The 18,869-nt window shown below is 45.8% G+C and overlaps 1 protein-coding gene across 1 annotated transcript in view; it reads right to left on the bottom strand.

Annotated features, from left to right (window-relative positions):
* Positions 1-6,580: 6,580 nt before the first annotated feature.
* The window catches only part of LOC149452305 (disintegrin and metalloproteinase domain-containing protein 10-like), a 76,012-nt gene continuing 63,723 nt past the window's right edge, over positions 6,581-18,869 (bottom strand). The window contains exons 15-16 of the mRNA XM_089689529.1: positions 14,337-14,433; positions 6,581-7,475 (exon numbers count right to left, since the gene is read on the bottom strand). Coding sequence (XP_089545655.1) covers positions 7,342-7,475; positions 14,337-14,433 — 231 coding nt within the window. The 3' untranslated portion in view covers positions 6,581-7,341. The remainder of the gene's footprint in view (positions 7,476-14,336; positions 14,434-18,869) is intronic.

The following is an 18,869-nucleotide window of genomic DNA, read 5'->3' as shown; positions in this document are numbered from 1 at the left end:
CGTGTCAGGAAGGACGAGTTCGTAGGCCACTTCGTTAACCATCCGTTTAATGCAGAAGGGGCCTATAAATTTGGGTCCCAATTTCTTTGACGGGCAAAGCATCTTTAGATTGGACATCGCCAGCCAAACCTTCTCCCCAGGCCGCAATACCAGATCTCCTCTCCGTTTCCTATTGAATGCCTTCCTGTAGTCTTCCTGGGCCCGACTGATGGCCTCTTGAAGCTTCTTATTGTTCGCGGAGAAGAACGTCACCACATCTTGTGTTGCTGGTACTGGGCATTCCGTGACCAAATCCGGGAGGAAGGCTGGGTGAAAGCCATAGTTGGCAAAGAACGGGGACTGTCCCGTCACTGAGTGGCGGGCGTTGTTGTACGCAAATTCCGCTAGGGGTAGAAGTGGCATCCAGTCATCTTGAGTAAATGAAGTGTAGCATCTTAGGTATTGCTCTAGGGTCTGATTGGTCCTTTCGGTTTGACCGTTAGTTTGAGGGTGGAACGCAGAGGAGAGAGACAATTTGATGTCCAGGGCTTTGCACAGTGCTCTCCAAAATCTGGACGTGAACTGGACCCCCCGGTCCGAGACAATGTCTTCGGGGACCCCATGCAGCCTTACTACCTCAGGAATGAAGACTCGCGCAGTCTCGGCCGCCGAGGGGGTTTTCTTCAACGGGATGAAGTGGGCCATCTTGGACAAGCGGTCCACGACCACCAGGATTGCCGTGTGGTCTAGTGATGGCGGAAGCTCGACTATAAAATCTAACGAGATCTTTTGCCAAGGCCGTTCAGGAATCGGTAAGGGTCGCAGCAGACCCCAAACCTTGTTTCTTGCTGGCTTGTTCTTCTGGCAGGTGATACAGGACCTTACATAGCCCTTACAATCTTTAGCCATGTCCGGCCACCAGAATGAGCGTCGGAGAAGTTCCAGGGTCTTTTCTGGGCCAAAGTGCCCCGCCATCGGGTGGTCATGGCAATGCCCCAAGACCAAGGTTCGGGCTTCCTCCGGCACCACAATTCGATCTTCCCTCCATAGGAGTCCCCCCTTGTTCTGGAGCGGCCCTCCGCCTGGGGTAGAGATGGTTGTGGATGCCTCCATTAGCTTGGAACGAAGGTCCGACTGAAGGGCCAAGAAGTTACCCGAGGACAGGATGGTGTCGGGTACTGGGATCTCCTTGGCGTCCTCGTACATACGTGATAACGCATCGGGCTTAGTGTTCTTTGATCCAGGCCGGTACGTAATGTGGAAGTTGAATCTTGAAAAGAATAGTGCCCATCTTGCCTGTCGCGGGCGAAGACGCTTGGCGGTTCTCAGATATTCCAAGTTTTTGTGGTCAGTAAATATTAAGATGGGGTGCACCGCACCTTCCAGTAGGTACCTCCATTCCTCTAACGCCGTCTTGATCGCCAGTAGCTCTCGATCCCCGATATCATAATTCTTCTCCGCTGGGGTAAGCTTCTGTGAGAAAAATGCTACAGGATGGAGCAGTTCCTTGGTGCCTTTCCGCTGGGAGAGGATGGAACCTACCGCATTCTCTGATGCATCTACTTCCAAGATATAGGGCAGGGCGGCGTCTGGGTGACCCAAAATGGGTGCCGAGGTGAACAGCTTCTTCAAGGCTTCAAAAGCTTCCTGCGCCTCTGGTGTCCATCTGAACCGAGTTCCCAGCTTGGTTAGCTGAGTAATGGGGGAGACCAGACCCGAGAAGTTCTTGATGAACTTCCGGTAAAAATTCGCAAAACCGACAAATCGTTGGACGCCTTTCCTGTCCGTGGGTTCAGGCCAATCCAGTATTGCGGCGACTTTCTGGGGATCCATCGCGACCCCCACGGTGGAGATAATCAGGCCCAAAAAGGCAATGCTGGATTGTTCAAAACAACATTTCTCTGCCTTGGCGTACAACCCATGCTGCCGCAATCTCCCCAATACCTTTGCTATATGTATTCTGTGTTCCCCCAAAGAAGGGGAGAAAATCAGAATGTCGTCTAAATAAACGATAACAAAGACATCCAGAAAGTCTCTAAAAATATCATTCACAAAGTGTTGAAACGTGGCCGGAGCATTACACAACCCGAACGGCATGACCAAATATTCAAAATGGCCGAAGCGGGTGCGGAAGGCCGTCTTCCACTCGTCCCCCTCCCTTATGCGAACCAAGTTGTACGCCCCCCTCAAATCCAGCTTTGTAAAAACCACTGCTGACTTTAAACTTTGGAACAACTCTGGCACTAACGGCAGTGGGTAACGGTTCTTTATCGTGACCCTGTTCAACTCCCTGTAATCGATACATGGCCTTAAGGTTTTGTCCTTTTTTTCAACAAAGAAGATTCCCGCCCCCGCCGGTGAAGTGGAGTGGCGGATGAACCCCTTCTGGAGACTGTCATCGAGATATTCCTTTAGGGCCCCCAGTTCGAGCTCTGAAAGGGGGAAGATTCGCCCAAAAGGAATTTCTGAACCGGGTAACAGGTCAATGGGACAGTCATAAGGGCGGTGGGGGGGTAGAGAATCGGCTCCCCGTTTGCTGAACACATCTAGAAACCCATGGTAGACTGCAGGGATTACTTGTTTTAGTTCAGCTTCCCCCTCAGAGCACAGGAGGATTTGGGGGATCCCCGGGCCCGAAGTGCGGCAGTATACCCGACAGTATGGGGAAGGGAACGAGATTACTCCGGTTTCCCAGTCAATCTGGGGGTTATGGGCCCGTAACCATGGGAGCCCCAGAATGACTGGGAAGAGGGGTGAAGCTATAGCGTCCAGGCGAAGGAGTTCCTGGTGCTGGCCGGCAATGACAGTGGTGATGGAGGGGGTTTCCTGGTTCACTACCCCCGATTTTATTCGGGAACCGTCGGCCAAATAAATATTGAACCCCTTCTGTTTAAATTGGAGAGGAATACCCTGTTGGTGAGCAAAATTAATGTCCAAGAAGCAGCTGCATGCCCCCGAATCAATTATGGCCGATACTTCCACGGTCCTTTCTGGAAGCTGAAAGGAAAGGGGCACCACTAAGTATTGGGATGGACCAACATTGCCAATGGACAAGGAAGAAGAGGTGCACTTACTCAGTTTCTGCGGGCAGGATCGTACCATATGGCCAGCTTCACCACAGTAAAGGCACAGGTTCTGGGATCGTCTGCGCTGATATTCCTCTGGAGATAGTTTAGGCCGTGCCAGGCCGAGTTGCATGGGTTCAGGGATATCTCCAGGTGGCCGGTTCTGGACGTTTGGCCTAGGTGCTTGACTGGGATCTTGAAAAGACCCCCAGGAATTTCCTTGACCCTGGCCGGACCTCTCAAACCTGCAATCCCGCAGTCTACGGTCAATTTTAATGGTCAGTGCTATTAAGTCCTCTAAAGTCTCAGGTACCTCCACCCGGGCGAGCTCATCCTTCAGACCTTCTGATAGGCCTATACGGAACTGATGCAGGAGTGCGAATTCGTTCCAGCGTGTGTCCCCCATCCAGCGCCTAAACTCAGACACGTACTCCTCCACCGCTCGGCGGCCTTGCCGGAGCGTGTACAAAGTAGCTTCAGCAGAAGCTGCCCGCTGCGGGTCATCATACAGGATGGCCATGGCGTCAAAAAAAATGTCAACCGAACTAAGGTGAGGGTCATTTTTTCCCCGTAATCGGTGGGCCCAGTCTTGGGGTTCACCCTGCAGGAGGGAGATGACGAACCCCACCTTCATGGATTCAGTCACGAAGGTCCGGGGTTGTAACTCAAAATAAAGAAGACAGGACTCGCGGAATGATCTGAAGCGTGTGCGGTCCCCGTGAAAACGTTCCGGTAAGGGTACTCGGGGGTCGGCCGCCGGGAGTGGTGCGGAAGCCCCAGAAACCAGCACAGGGGCTGCTACGGCTGGGGGTGCGGGGACCGCGGCCTGTGGGGCAGGAACGGATATAGTGCAGGTCTGGAATTGGGTTTCAATCTGCTGGCATCTATCCTGCAGGGCCGATACGGCCTGAGTCAAATTAGACAGGTGCCTGCAGATCTCCTCAAGCGGCGAGGGCCCTCCTCCAGACTCAGTCATGGCCTTCTGGTACTGTAAGGGACCGCCTGGCGGTACCACTAGCACTCCACTGAATAGGCGTCCCCAGCGCACGGAATCTAAGTCCCAGGGTGCTTGTTCACCAGGGCCCCTGATGGTGGGGATGGACTTGGAGCCCCCCGAGACCAGGTCGTGGCTACTGGGTGCGTCCGGCAGTGGTAGTGGTATGCGCCAAGGGCTCCCGCGGGGAAGAGTCTGATGTGAGGAGGTCAGAAGACCCCACTGCAAGGGATGGATGGATGGATGAGCAAGGTCAGACGGGCCGGGTCGGTAACAGAGAGGACGGCAAGGTACAAGGCAGCGGGCATAGAATGGTCGGGTCACACGCCAGGTCAGCAACAGCAGGTCAAATCCAATCAGGGGCATTCAAGAGAGAGGTCAGGCAAAGGGTCAGGATAGGAGAAAACAGCAAGGTCAGGTACAATCCGGGTCACAACTTACAATTCACAGGTTCACAGGATGCAGGGAAGACCAGAAGGCACTGAATGACAGCTCAGGGCCATTTAAATATCCCGCCCTGCGCTGCCATTGGTGCCCAGCAGGTGGCCGCGGCTTCTACTGCGCATGCGCGAACTCGAACGCCGCGGCCGGCCCGGACCTAGTGCCCGTGTCCCTGCACAGGGCGGTGCACTGCGCCTGCGCCAGCACCATCGCGGCGGGGATCGGAGAGATCCCTGACACCTGCACTGGCCTGGATCCGGATCTTCTGGGTCTCACCTGCCTGCCACCAGCTCCAGACCTACCCGGCACTCATGCCACTCCTGGCTCTGCACCCTCTGTTCCCACTATCAGGGGCTCCAAGCGGGAGTCGTAAGAGGACACCTCCTCTCCACGTCAGGCTCCCCAACCAGGTACTTGACAAATGCACTGATTTTCATGTTCATGAGGGGAATAAGGATTTGATCCCCTATCATTCAGCAGGATTTCTGGCTACCAGGTGTCTCTCATACAGGTAACAAGCTGAGATTAGAAGCAGTCTCTTAAAGGGAGTGCTGCTAATCTCATTGTGTTACCTGTATAAAAGACACCTGTCCACAGGAGCAATCAAACCATCAGATTCCAAACTCTCCACCATGGCAAAGACCAAAGAGCTGTCCAAGGATGTCAGGGACAAGATTGTAGACCTACACAAGGCTGGACTGGGCTACCAAACTATGGCCAGGTGAGAAGATGACAACAGTTGGTGCAATCATTCACAAATGGAAGAAACACAAAACAAGTGTCAGTCTCCCTAGGTCTGGTGCACCATGCAAGATCTCACCTCGTGGAGTGTCAATGATCATGAGAACAGTGAGGAATCATCCCAGAACTACACATGAGGACCTTGTCAATGATCTCCAGGCAGCTGGGACCACAGTCACCAAGAAAACAATTGGTAACACACTACGCCGACAAGGACTGAAATCCTGCAGTGCCCGCAAGGTCCCACTGCTCAAGAAAGCACATGTCCAGGCCCGTCTGAAGTTTGCCACTAAACATCTGAATGATGCAGAGGAGGACTGGTGGGAAGTGTTGTGGTCAGATGAGACCAAAATCGAGCTCTTTGACATCAACTCAACTCACCGTGTTTGGAGAAGGAGGAATGCTGCCTATAACTCCAAGAACACCATCCCAACTGTGAAACATGTTGGTGGAAACATTCTGCTTTGGGGGTATTTTTCTGCTAAGGGGACAGGACAACTGCACAGCATCAAAGGGATGATGGACGGGGCAATGTACCATCAAATCTTGAGAACCTTCTTCCCTCAGCCAGGGCATTGAAAATGGGTGGTGGATGGGTGTTCCAGCATGACAATGACCCAAAACACACGGCCAAGGCAACAAAGGAGTGGCTCAAGAAGAAGCACATTAAGGTCCTAGAGTGGCCTAGCCAGTCACCACACCTTCATCCAATTGAAAATCTGTGGAGGGAGCTGAAAGTTCGAGTTGCCAAATATCAGCCACCAAACCTTAATGCCTTGGAGAGGATCTGCCAAGAGGAGTGGGCCAAAATCCCTCCTGAGATGTGTGTAAACCTGGGGGCCAACTCCAGTCCTCGTCTGACCTCTGTGATTGCCCACAAGTACTAAGTCATGTTTTGTGAAGGGGATCCAATCCTTCTTTCCCTCATGAACATGCAGATCCGTCATCATTTGTTAGACGCATTTCTGCTGAATTTGTTGTTGTATTCTGTCTCTCAGTGTTACACCGAACATTCCATTGTTAGACCGATCATTTCTGTGTGAGGGGCGAACATTCAACATCAGCCAGGGAGCAAATATGCATTTCCCTCACTTTATATATATACTGTATATATATTTATTTTATTTTTTAATTAATTTATTTAAATATATTGAATACGGCCAACATTGTAGCATTTCAAATATATGTCAATATATTTGGGAAGAATATTTTTAAAATATAATTTCAAATATGGGTAACGCCAGCTGCCCATATACAACCAGCACTCTTTATCCCCCAAGGATGCATGGCAGCTTTCAACTTTGCAAATTTACATTTGAAAAAAATATCTGCAATATATATATATATACACACAACCAGCTCACAATAAAGGCAATTTTTATTATATATATATTTTAAAAAATTTTTTGCGGAGGTTCCTACTCACAATTTTTAATAGACTAGCCATAAATGTCTGGGTGGGTGTCAACCCTGGTATAGGGTCAAGGAAGAGTCTCTAATAACAACAGGGTGCCACGGTGTGGAGATAGCACTAGAGGAAAGGACCTCGGAGACATGGCAGAAGGACTTCGAGGAGGAAGCACACATTTCATACCACTCGAGGAAAGGACCTCGGAGACACGGCAGAAGGACTTCGAGGAGGAAGCACACATTTCATACCACTCGAGGAAAGGACCTTGGAGACATGGCAGAAGGACTTCGAGGAGGAAGCACACATTTCATACCACTCGAGGAAAGGACCTTGGAGACATGGCAGAAGGACTTCCAAGAGGAAGCACACATTTCATACCACTCGAGGAAAGGACCTTGGAGACATGGCAGAAGGACTTCCAAGAGGAAGCACACATTTCAGACTCTACATTGAAAATGGAAAAGAACAATAGACCATTTTCTCTTCGGTGTCTAACTCTTTTCTCTGTCGCCTGAACGAAAAATAACACAAATCTCATCTTTTTTTAATGACAAATGTAGCTAGTAATGCCCTTTTCCTGAAACAACCTTGCCAAGGTCACCCATGATGGCAGATTCCATCATCACCCAAGATGTCGTACTGATCTCCTCTGTCTCTGGTGCCGTATCTGCTTTGGGTGACCTCCCATCAGTGGTCTTCTGGATTCAATGTCACAGTCGTGTCTCGGTCAGCCCATACGCTGCCGTCATAGCAAACTCTTCTTTTTCCCAGTAGGCGACTTCTCTTCTGCGAGTACTGGGGCACTTTTGTTTTACTTTTGCTGATGTCTTCTTCTCTTTTATCCCTGGAAGAGATGAGATACGAGGTCTGATTTGGGCAGCGTACGTTTCACAGAAAAGAATTACCAACGTGTTGAAATGTATGTACGGTAAACCCTACATTGAACCCCTCTTATTATTGGTCCTTTTTAACACACCATTGAAAGAGTTGTGTAATGACTTTCCTTCTGAGATGATGGGATCTCTCTTTTCCCATCTTCCCTTGATTTCCCACATGGAAGAAAAATATATTTGAAATAATACAATTTTGGCCATATTCATATATATATATATTATACAGGACTTATGGCGCCAAGAGTTTGCTCAGCACTTTACAATATAACGGGAGACAATACAGCAACAATACAGTTCAATACAAGAGGGATAGGAGGGTCCTGATCCTGGGAGCTTACAATCTAGGAGGGAGGGGCTGGTGGTACAAAAGGTACTAACTGTAGGGGATGGACTGGTAGGAGGAATAGAAGATTCCATTATTAGCGGAGGGCAGGATAGGCTTCCCTGAAGAGATCGGTTTTCAGAGATCGCCTAAAAGTGAGCAGAGTAGGCAATAGTCTGATAAATTGAGGTAGAGAGTTCCAGAGGATGGGGGAAGCTCTGGAGAAGTCCTGGAGACGAGCATGGGAGGAGGAGACAAGGGAGCTAGAGAGTAGGAGGTCTGGGGGGATGGACTGGTTGGAAGAGTAGAAGATTCCATTATTAGCTGCGGGCAGGATATATATATATATATATATATATATATATATATATACACACACACACTGCACGCTGAAATGCGTTTTTTATATATTACAAAATATATGAAAAATATTTTTTAAAATATGTATTTTTTTAAATATATGCTTCAGATTTTTTTAAAATATAAAAAGGACATTTTAACATATATTTTTACATGTATTTGTAAATGCATTCCAAAGATGTAGATTAAATGTATTTTTAAAACACATACAGTATATTTGAAAATGTATTTTTAAAAATACTTTTCATATATGTTGTAATAAAAACACATTTCAACGTACAGTATATTATATATATATATATATATATTATTTTTTTTTTAAATATATTTTGAAATATATTACATACGGCCAAAATTGTAGTATTTCAAATATATGTCAATATATTTGGGAAGGTGTAAAATACCGTATTGTCTCAATATTTTGTTAACGTATATTGGTGAGAAAAGTTCAAAATAGAAAGTCCTTCCAACTCTTGCATAAACTCAAAAATTGATTTAATAATAATGTTGTATAAAATTAGAAATAAAATATTGGAATACAGAATGTTTAGATAATGTCCAAAAAATATAGTTAAGTTATAATATAAAGATTCTTTGTGTATGGTGTGAAGCTGTGTGTGTCAAGAATCTAGGCTTCTAAAAAAGTGAGCCTAAAAAGTCCTTGTTCTGCTCTAAAAATGAGCAATTCAGCCCCCACCTTCCTAAAAATGGGCTGGTCTACTCCTCTGTCACTTGTAGTCCCACAATGATGAATGCATACAGATGAATATAACAAAACCTCAGTCTTCTTCTCTCCTAGGAGTCTGAAATTCAATCCTTGGAACCTCTAGACAAATCCACTGACCAGGGGCGGACTGACCATTTGGAAACTCGGGCAGTGCCCGAGGGCCCGGGATCAGTAGGGGGCCCCATGAGATGCCCCTGGTACCTTTTTCATAGGCTTTTTTGAGTTTGGGCAAGGACACAGGGGCCCCATGATCCCCTATTGCCCGGGGGCCCCATGAGTTGTCAGTCCGCCCCTGCCACCGACATTCCATCAATCAGGGAGAATGGTGTGTTACAAATATACACTAGATTTATACATATATATATATAATCTCCCAAAAGTAATCTTGATATAAAGTTATATCATATATAAATATCTTAATCAAGAAATATTACAGTATAAATCTTGTAAACTTATCATGTATGAAATAGATTCTTACAATTCTCTTATTAGTGAAACATTATCTCTTACTTACAGAGATGGGGGATGATGGGGGAGGGACAGCTAGACTAATTACTACCACATGTTGCTTGAATGTAGAGAACAAACCAAGATATATGTATATATATTCACATAGACTATAAAAAGTCTATTTATCTTACTTATCCCAATCTAGAACAAATAGAAATATAACAACTCAATTATTCTATTAAGATCCAACTCATTCATACATATGTTAGTACTGTTAATAAGCAGATATTAGATATTAGGTTAAGGAAAGCTTCTAACAGAAGGATATTTTTAAAGTATATTTAAAATATATTTTTCTTCCATGTGGGTTTCTCTTGCTATTTTTCATTCATTTTCTCTCTTTCTCTTCTTTTTTTCCCTTTCTTTCCTCTCAACCGGTTTTATTACTAGGGGCCATTGTTTGGTATCGTCGAATGTCACGCTCCCCCATCCTTCTTAATTCCTTTCTAAAGATAACCCCCCCCCCCCTTTTTTCCTCTCTCCCTGGGGTGAGCCAATGATGGGATATTGATGGGAGACATCCCGGTGATCAGGTTCTATGACTCTACAGTGGATGCTTACTGTAGATTGCCAGGTTTCGTTATATTTCTGGTCATGAGCTCAAGTTCTAGATGAGCAAACATCAAGCTTCTCTCTGTTATGTGAACCCCCGCGTGGGTCATATTTGTTCTTATGAATCTGTATATTTGTTTTTTTTATTTCCTTTTGAACAATTGTTTAATTACGTATCGCTTACGTTCCCATGTTCTGTTGATCTATTCAATAAAATTTTCTTTGGTACCAGAAAGAGTTGTGTAATGACTATCACTTTTTGAGCATGTCCGTTACCACACCGCTCTGACCCAAGCAAATTACTATTATCAATGGGGCTGTCTTAATGGGTACCCAATGGCCCCAGGTGCATGGGGGCCCCGTGATAATCTTGCATTACATTATACTTGCCAACTGTCCCGGATTTTCTGGGACAGTCACGCTTTTTACCAAGCTGTCCCAGGTTGGCCTGGGCAGCATCCAAGAACCTGCACTGTGCCCTCTTGTCCTCAGTATTGTGCCCTCCTGACTCCTCCCTGTATTGTGCCATCCTGAGTCCTCCCTGTATTGTGCCCTCCTGACTCCTCCCTGTATTGTCCCTCCTGACTCCTCCCTGTATTGTGCCCTTCTGCCCCCTCCCCCCAAGTCCTGTGGCTTTTATGTAGATTAGTCTTTGATTTATGGTATTTTTTTATGTTGATTAAAATACATTTTATTGAAGGTACTGTACTCATAAATATATGTTTAATTATATCAACTATTTATCCTTTAATTCTTGAGAGTAGGTGCGTAAATTGGGGCAGGCTGGTAGGGGCCCCAGTGCATTACCTTGCCGAGGGGCCCATGAGGCTATTAAGACCGCCCTGATTATCCATTCAAAACTCAACCGCCAAACAAAGCTTGGGAGAAATTCCACACCCTGTGGTTAATATGGGAACTCTACTCCTTGGTGGCTTCAGAAACTATCTGAACAGGTATGATTGATCGGTCACCGGCATTTATATCCAGAGACAGTGGGGGCGCTATTTTCTGCCCGCCATTCAGGGTGCTCATGTTTTCTGCAGCTCTTAGGTGGGAATATTTCATCTGCCCCTATGTGGCCCCCTGATTCTCTCTCATATAGCCTTGCCGCCCCTTGCAATTTTGGGTTACAGAATCTTGGCCATTTGGATTCAACAAGGGGGCGCTCTTTACGTCTGGAGGAAAAGAAATGTAATCTCCAAACACGGAAAGGTTTCTTCACAGTGAGAGCTGTGAGAATGTGGAATAGACTCCCTCCAGAGTTGGTTGTGGCCAGCTCAGTGGATTGCTGTAGGAAAGTCCTGGATCCTTTCTTGGATACACAGAATATAACTGGATAGAACATTTATAGGGAAAGTTGATCCAGGGAATATCTGATTTCCTCTCGGGGGATCAGGAAAGAATTTTTCCCCTGCAGGAGCAAATTGGATCGTGCTTTGCTGGGTTTCTGCCTTCCTCTGGATCAACTGTGAGTGTAGGATTACAACTTTTTTTTTCTTCTATGGTTGAACTGGATGGACTTTTGTCTTTTTTCAGCCAGACTAACTATGTAACTATGCAACTCCCCCCTAAGTGTTAGGTGCCCTGAACCCAGAGCTTCCCCTTCCCTTTACCCCTTCCTTCCTTCTCCCTTCTCGTTATCCTTTTCCTTGGAGTACCTTTCTCTCCTACTTTTATTCATATTGTTTCTGTCAAATTTGGTCTTTCTATTGAAGATCTAAAAATGTTGGATTACGTATCGGCAGTCAACTACACGGATGGCTTCTGTCAGTTTACCATCTCTGGAAATTTTCATGTTTACTCTTTTGTAAAATTTGCGTCCGCAGACATTTTCTTACACAGGCGTACCTCGGTTTACGAATTGAATGCGTTCTGCGGAACTTTTCATATTGCGAAAAATGCGTAAACCGAAACGCGGTTTATCATAGGAACGCATTGAAAACCAATTACTTTTTTCCGGAGGTCAGAAAAAAAGTAAGGAAAAAAGTCTTTTATCTGTTCAAAACAGAAAAAAGGATCAGAAAAAAGTAAAACAAAAGTCTTATCTGTTCAAAACTCTTTATAAAGTGCATTTTAAAGGCATAAATACTGTACAGGGACATGATAAAAAATTAATTTGTAAATGCATTGAAAACCAATTAATCCATTCTGGAGGTCAGGAAAAAGTCAAAAAAAGTTTTATCTGTTCAAAACTCTTTATAAAGTGCACTTTAAATGCATAAAGGGACATGATTTAAAAAAAATTAGTAAATGGATTGAAAACCAAATTATCCATTCCGGAGGTCAGAAAAAGTAAAAAAAAAAGTCTCATCTGTTCAAAGATCTTTACAAAATGCACTTTAAAGGCATAAGTACTGTACAGGGACATAATAAAAAATTTATTTGTAAATGCATTGAAAACCTATTAATCCATTCCGGAGGTCAGAAAAAGTAAAAAAAAGTTTTATCTGTTCAAAACTCTTTATAAAGTGCACTTTAAAAGGCATAAATGGACTTGATTACAAAAAAAATTCAGAAATGCATTGAAAACCAATTAATCCGTTCTGGAGGTCAGAAAAAAGTTAAAAAAAAGTTTTATCTGTTGAAAACTCTTTATAAAGTGCACTTTAAAGGCATAAATACTGTACAGGGACATGATTACAAAAAAAATTTGTAAATGCATTGAAAGCCAATTAATCCGTTTCAGAGGTCAGAAAAAAGTAAACAAAAAGGTCTTTTATCTGTTCAAAACTCTTTATAAAGTGCACTTTAAAGGCATAAATACTGTACAGGGACATGATTACAAAAAAAATTTGTAAATGCATTGAAAGCCAATTAATCCGTTTCAGAGGTCAGAAAAAAGTAAACAAAAAGGTCTTTAATCTGTTCAAAACTCTTTATAAAGTGCACTTTAAAGGCATAAATACTGTACAGGGACATGATTTAAAAACTAATTAGAAAATGCATTGAAAACCAAATAATCCGTTCCGGAGGTCAGAAAAAAGTAAAAAAATAGTCTCATCTGTTTAAACTCTTAACAAAGTGCACTTTAAAGGCATAAATACTGTACAGGGACATGATTAACAAAAAATTTGTAAATGCATTAAAAACCAATGAATCCGTTCCGGAGGTCAGAAAAAAAGTAAAAAAAAGTCTTTTCAAAACTCAACTTTTCAAGTCTGTTCAAAACTCTTTATAAAGTGCACTTTAAAGGCATAAATAGTGTACAGGGACATGATTAAAAATGAATTCATGAATGCATTGAAAACCAATTAATCCGTTCGTATTGCGAAAAAAATTCGTACACCGAGGCATTATTTTCAATGGATTTTCATTCGTAAACAGAAAATTATGTTAACCGAGACGTTCGTAAACCGAGGTGCGCCTGTATTTGCATCCACTGCTGTTTGATTGCTCGGGACGTATTTGCTGATTTTGACAATAAAACAATATTCAACCTCAGAGCTCAACCGCCACCCATACAACCCACACCAAGGCCAAGCATTCCAGGGGATGCAAACTTTTGACCGGGGGGGCCATTTGGGTGATTTCTGGTATCATTAGGATAGAAACCAGAATGAAACTTCAAAGACTGATTAGGTAGCGAGGTTCCCACCCATGTTAGGACATATACATTGTATTGGCTTTCCAAGACAGGTAGAGCATTACTTTGAATCCATCCCATGGATTGTTCTGCTCTCCCGGCACATCTACTTTTCAATCTGGCTTCAGCAATCAAAATGTTACTGAAACCCATGAGTTTTGGGTTTCCCCGTCAGGTACGATTGGAGTCGTACATTTAGTATGGCTCTAATCGCACCGCACCGGCACCAAAAAGGTGCGAGACCCTTTTTTTGGGATACGCACTAGAATCGGATCGCACGGGTATTTACACCTATGCCATCCGATTCTGCACATCGCACCACGTTTTGCAGGCTGCTTTCGGGGTGTTGTAAACGTAACCACTTCGCGCCGGCACCTCCCGGCCCTTAAAGAGTTTCAGAAGCCAGGATTTTAGGGTCCTGTGACCGCCGTGATTCGCCGTTATGGTCCCGATCAAAAAGGGGAGATCGGGACCTTTCTGTGACTCATGGACACATGTGCTGGGAGCGTGCAGGGCGCGCGCTCTCGGCACATATGTATTTTCTAATTGCACACAAATATGCGGCCGCTCAGCGCCGAGGCCCGGACGCCGAGAGGCCGCATATTTGCATGCGCTCGGCATCAAGGGGTTCACATACACACCCGCAGCGGTTCGCATGAATGGGGTGCGATTCTGATGTGGTGCGGAACTTGCACAGGAAACGCTGCAAATTCCGAACCGCGTCAGACTGAACCGAGGCTGAAAGAAAAAGAAAATACCTTTATTGGAGTCGAGCGTCCTGCCAAAAATCAGAATGGTTCCAGCCATCACGGCAGCCAAGGATAATATAATCAGGAGTACGGCCCACCAACGTGTCTGTGAAAAGAATGTAGGCAGGAATGACAAGGTGAGGGTTTTCTGATCTACAGCAAACCTGCGCAGTCCCCATTCAACGCAAAACAACAGGTTCTCTTTAACCCAATCCCCACCCCCTTCCCTCCTTAGCAGATACTCACCTTTACTTTTACTTTCCCCCCTTTGACTCCAATCATCCCCAGAACCCAGAGGGAATATCTGGTACTTCTGAGTATGGAGGAGCCATGTGACTTCCTCCATGTGGCTTCCTCCATGTGGCTTCCTCCATGTGGCTTCCTCCATGTGACGTAACGAGAATTGAAAGTGAAGCGCCACACCACTGCTAAGAGGTCCAGGTACAACTTTATTCCATTAAAAGTCAGAGGTACAATCCAGAAAAAAGTATCCAACGCGTTTCAGGGGTCCAAGCGCACCTTTCCCCCCTTTGACTCCAATCAGCCCCAGAACCCAGAGGGAATATCTGGTACTTCTGAGTATGAAGGAGCCATGTGACTTCCTCATGTGACTTCCTCCATGTAGCTTCCTCCATGTGGCTTCCTCCATGTGGCTTCCTCCATGTGGCTTCCTCCATGTGACGTAACGAAAACTGAAAGTGAAGCGCCACACCACTTCTAAGAGGTCCAGGTACAACATTATTCCATTTAAAGTCAGGGGTACAATCCAAAAAAAGCAAGCAACGCGCTTCCAGGGTCCAAGCACCCCTTTCATCAGGGCATTGATAAATTGATACATTCTCGAAAAAAAAAATGACCTTGATTGGAAACAATGTGAACAAGCCAGAAGTGAACCTACAATGGTGAAATACAGGCACAGGCCTTCACCGCTTGCCCTCCAGAGACGCAGTGGCTGAATGGTTAGGACTTCCACCTGGCAGTACGAGGGTCGTTGGTTTGAATCCCAACCACCATCACCTGCCTGGAGTTTGCATGTTCTCCCTGTGCCTGTGTGGGTTTTCTGCAGATACTCCGGTTTCAAGAAAGAAAGAAACAAACAAAAAAAGAGAAGGGGAGAGGGTAAAACAAGGAACCACAGAAAAGAAAAGAAAAAAAAAAAAACAAGCAGCACAGTGGCTAAGTGGTTAACACTTCCGCCTGGCAGTACTCGGGTCGTTGGTTCAAATCCCAACCATGACATTGCCTGCCTGGAGTTTGCATGTCCTCCCTGTGCCTGTGTGGGTTTCCTCTGGATACTCCGGGTTCCTCTCACACTCCAAAGACATGCTGGGAGGTTCCGAAATTGTCTCCTGTCTAAATTGTCCCTTGTAAGTGTATGTATGAATGTGAGTTAGGGACCGTAGACTGTACACCCCTCGGGGGCGGGGACTGATGTGAATGTACAATATATATGTAAAGTGCTGCGTACATTGATGGCGATATATAAGTACCTGAAATAAATAAATATTATATAAATGTACCCCCCCTTCCTGACTAAACTATTTTTTGCGTTACGGCGCTGCGTTAATTTAACTGACAATTGCGCTGTCATGCAACGCTGCACCCAAATTACATTTACGTCCTTTTTTTCCCCACGAATAGAGCTTTCTTTCGGTGGTATTTGATCGCCTGTGCATTTTTTATGTTTTGCGCTATAAATAAAAATTCCGACGATTTTGTAAAAAATATATATACTTGACTTTTTGCTATTAAACATATCCAGTAAAAAATTTTTAAAAAAAAAACATTTTTCTGCTCCGTGTCTTTGCTGAAAAAATATCCCAATACATGTAAATTAACCCCTCGCCTACAGGGCACTTTCACCCCCTTCCTTCCCAGGCCAATTTTCAGCTTTCAGCGCTCTCACACTTTCAATGACAATTGTGCGGTCATGCAACACTGTACCCATATGAATTTTTATCATTTTTATTTACACAAATAAAGCTTTTTTTGGTGGTATTTTTTCACCACTGGGGTGTTTTCTTTTTTGCACTATTAACGAGAAAAGAGCAAAAAATAAAAAAATTTAAAAAGTTTCTTTATTTCTATAATATAACATTTCGCAAACGGGTACATTTTCTCCTTCACTGATGTGCGTTGATGAGGCTGCACTGATAGGCAGTACTGATGGGTACTGGTGAGGCAGCACTGATGGGCACTGATAGGCTGCACTGATGAGGTGGCACTGGTGGGCATTGGTGAGGAGGCACTGATGATGATGCACTGATATGCAGCACTGAATGGCACTGATAGGCAACAATGAAGGGCACTGATAGGCAGCAATGAAGGGCACTGATAGGCAGCAATGAAGGGCACTGATAGGCAGCAATGAAGGGCACTGCTGGGCTCCATGGCTGGGCACTGATGGGAGGCATAGCTGGGCGGCACTGATGGGTGGCAGTGATGGGCACTTTTGGGGCTGCACAATCAGTGCCCTGATTATCAGTGCAGATGACGTCTGTGACAATTGCTGGTTATCGGCAGTACTTTTCAGTGACACTGTGAGGAAAGTGCTGCCGATAACCAGCAACTGTATTTACTTTGTGATGATCTGTGTGATTGGACATTGGCTGATCACGTGGTAATAGGCCGCTGTGCTTGGTCTTTCACCTGCATTCGGCTATAGCGCGGTTGTAAAGTGCTTTCTTCCTTATGGCTCCCCTCAGGGCCGGGGATAAGGGGGTACCACCAGTCCTCCTGTATGGGGCTCGGGCCAGCAGGGGGGCCCAGAGAGCAGGGTGATTCAGATGTGGGCAGGAAGGGTGATTGGCACCGTGGGGTGGGGGTCAACTACTGGAACCGATCCCCTGTATGGCTCTCCCTGCAGCAGCTGAAAGCCGGCTTCTTCTCCTCTCCTTCCGCTGTCTTTCAGCTGCTGCAAAGAGAGCCACACAGGGGATCGGTTCCAGTAACTGACCCTCACTGAACCGATCACCCCTCCTGTGCACCCATTTCCCCCTGGTGCCCAAGCCCCCCCTTTGAGCCCCCACAGTGCTTCCGGCTTTCCTCCTCTCCTCCCTGCCGACAGCTGCAAACACACAATAGGATCCTTCAGGGTGGGATGTGAGGTAAGGGTCCGAGCATATGTGACATTTACCTGCCCCTTCCTTTCCTGAATGGAAGCATAGTCAACTGTTTATTTGGAGATGGGGGGGGCCTTGTCAGGTTGATTGTATGGTGCCCAGGGGCGGACTGACCATTTGGGAACTCGGGCACTGCCCGAGGGCCTGGGGTCAGTATGGGGCCCCATAAGATGCCCTTGGTACCTTTTTTTGAGTGTGGGTGAGGACACAGGAGTCCCATGATTGCCCGGGGGCCCCATGAGTTGTCAGTCTGCCCCTGATGGGGCCCCATAGTGTTTAACAGCAACCCTGCCTCCCCCCCAGTTGAAAATTACTCTATTTTTTAAATGCTTTTGGACCTTTTTTAGGGTCTCACTTCACCACTTCCATCTATCTCACCTAGTTAGGAATGATAAAGTGTTCCCCTCGGTCCCCTGAGATGTCCATTTAACAGTTTTGCCAACAGGCACATGTGCGATGCAGGACCCTGCACATGCAAAGATGCGGTACAGGTCTGTGGGACCCGAGAGAGTCACTAGGAAGAGCGCATCTAGGGAGATATCCAGCGCATGGCGCAGACGCCAGAGGGGTCAAGGTCCACATGCAAGAGAAATGTACCCCCTCCACGTGTGCGGAGGTCCCTGCCAGGTCCTAAAGAACAGGAAAAGATCTTCTGCACATCTACAGACGAGGCAGATATTCAAAGATGGCGGCATGGGAGAGGAGAAATGGGACCAGTACATTGGGGGACTACATTTCCTCTTTAAATTACACCCCCAAAATCTGTGCCCACTTAAAATATATGATACATAACACTTTTAAAGGAAACTGCTACTAGGTAATAAGAAATTCATGAACCTATTACGTATATACACTCACCGGCCATTTTATTAGGTACGCCTGTTCAGTTGCTTGGTAACACAAATTGCTAATCAGCCAATCACATGGCAGCAACTCAATGCATTTAGGCATCCAGACGTGGTGAAGACAACTTAGGGAAGTTCAAACCGAGCATCACAATGGGAAGGATTTAAGTGACTTTGACCGCGGCATGGTTGTTGGTGCCAGACAGGTTGGTCTGAGTATTTCAAAACTGCTGATCTGCTGGGATTTTCACACACAGCCATCTCTAGGGTTACAGAGAATGGTCCGAAAAAGAGAAAATATCCAGAGAGTGGCAGTTCTGTGGAGGAAAATGCCTTGTTGAGGTCAGAGGTCAGAGGAGAATGGGCAGACTGGTTCCAGATGATAGAAAGGCAACAGTAACTCAAATAACCACTCGTTACAACCAAGGTATGCAGAATACCATCTCTGAACACACAACACGTCCAACCTTGAAGCAGATGGGCTACAGCAGCAGAAGACCACACCGGGTACCACCCCTGTCAGCCAAGAACAGGAAATGGAGGCTACAGTTCGCACATGCTCACCAAAACTGGAC

This window comes from Staurois parvus, unplaced genomic scaffold, assembly GCF_062004578.1.
Source record: "Staurois parvus isolate SC_StPar_1 unplaced genomic scaffold, SC_StPar_1.0 ptg000483l, whole genome shotgun sequence".
Taxonomy (NCBI): domain Eukaryota; kingdom Metazoa; phylum Chordata; class Amphibia; order Anura; family Ranidae; genus Staurois; species Staurois parvus.
This window is presented reverse-complemented; position numbering and strand designations above follow the sequence as displayed.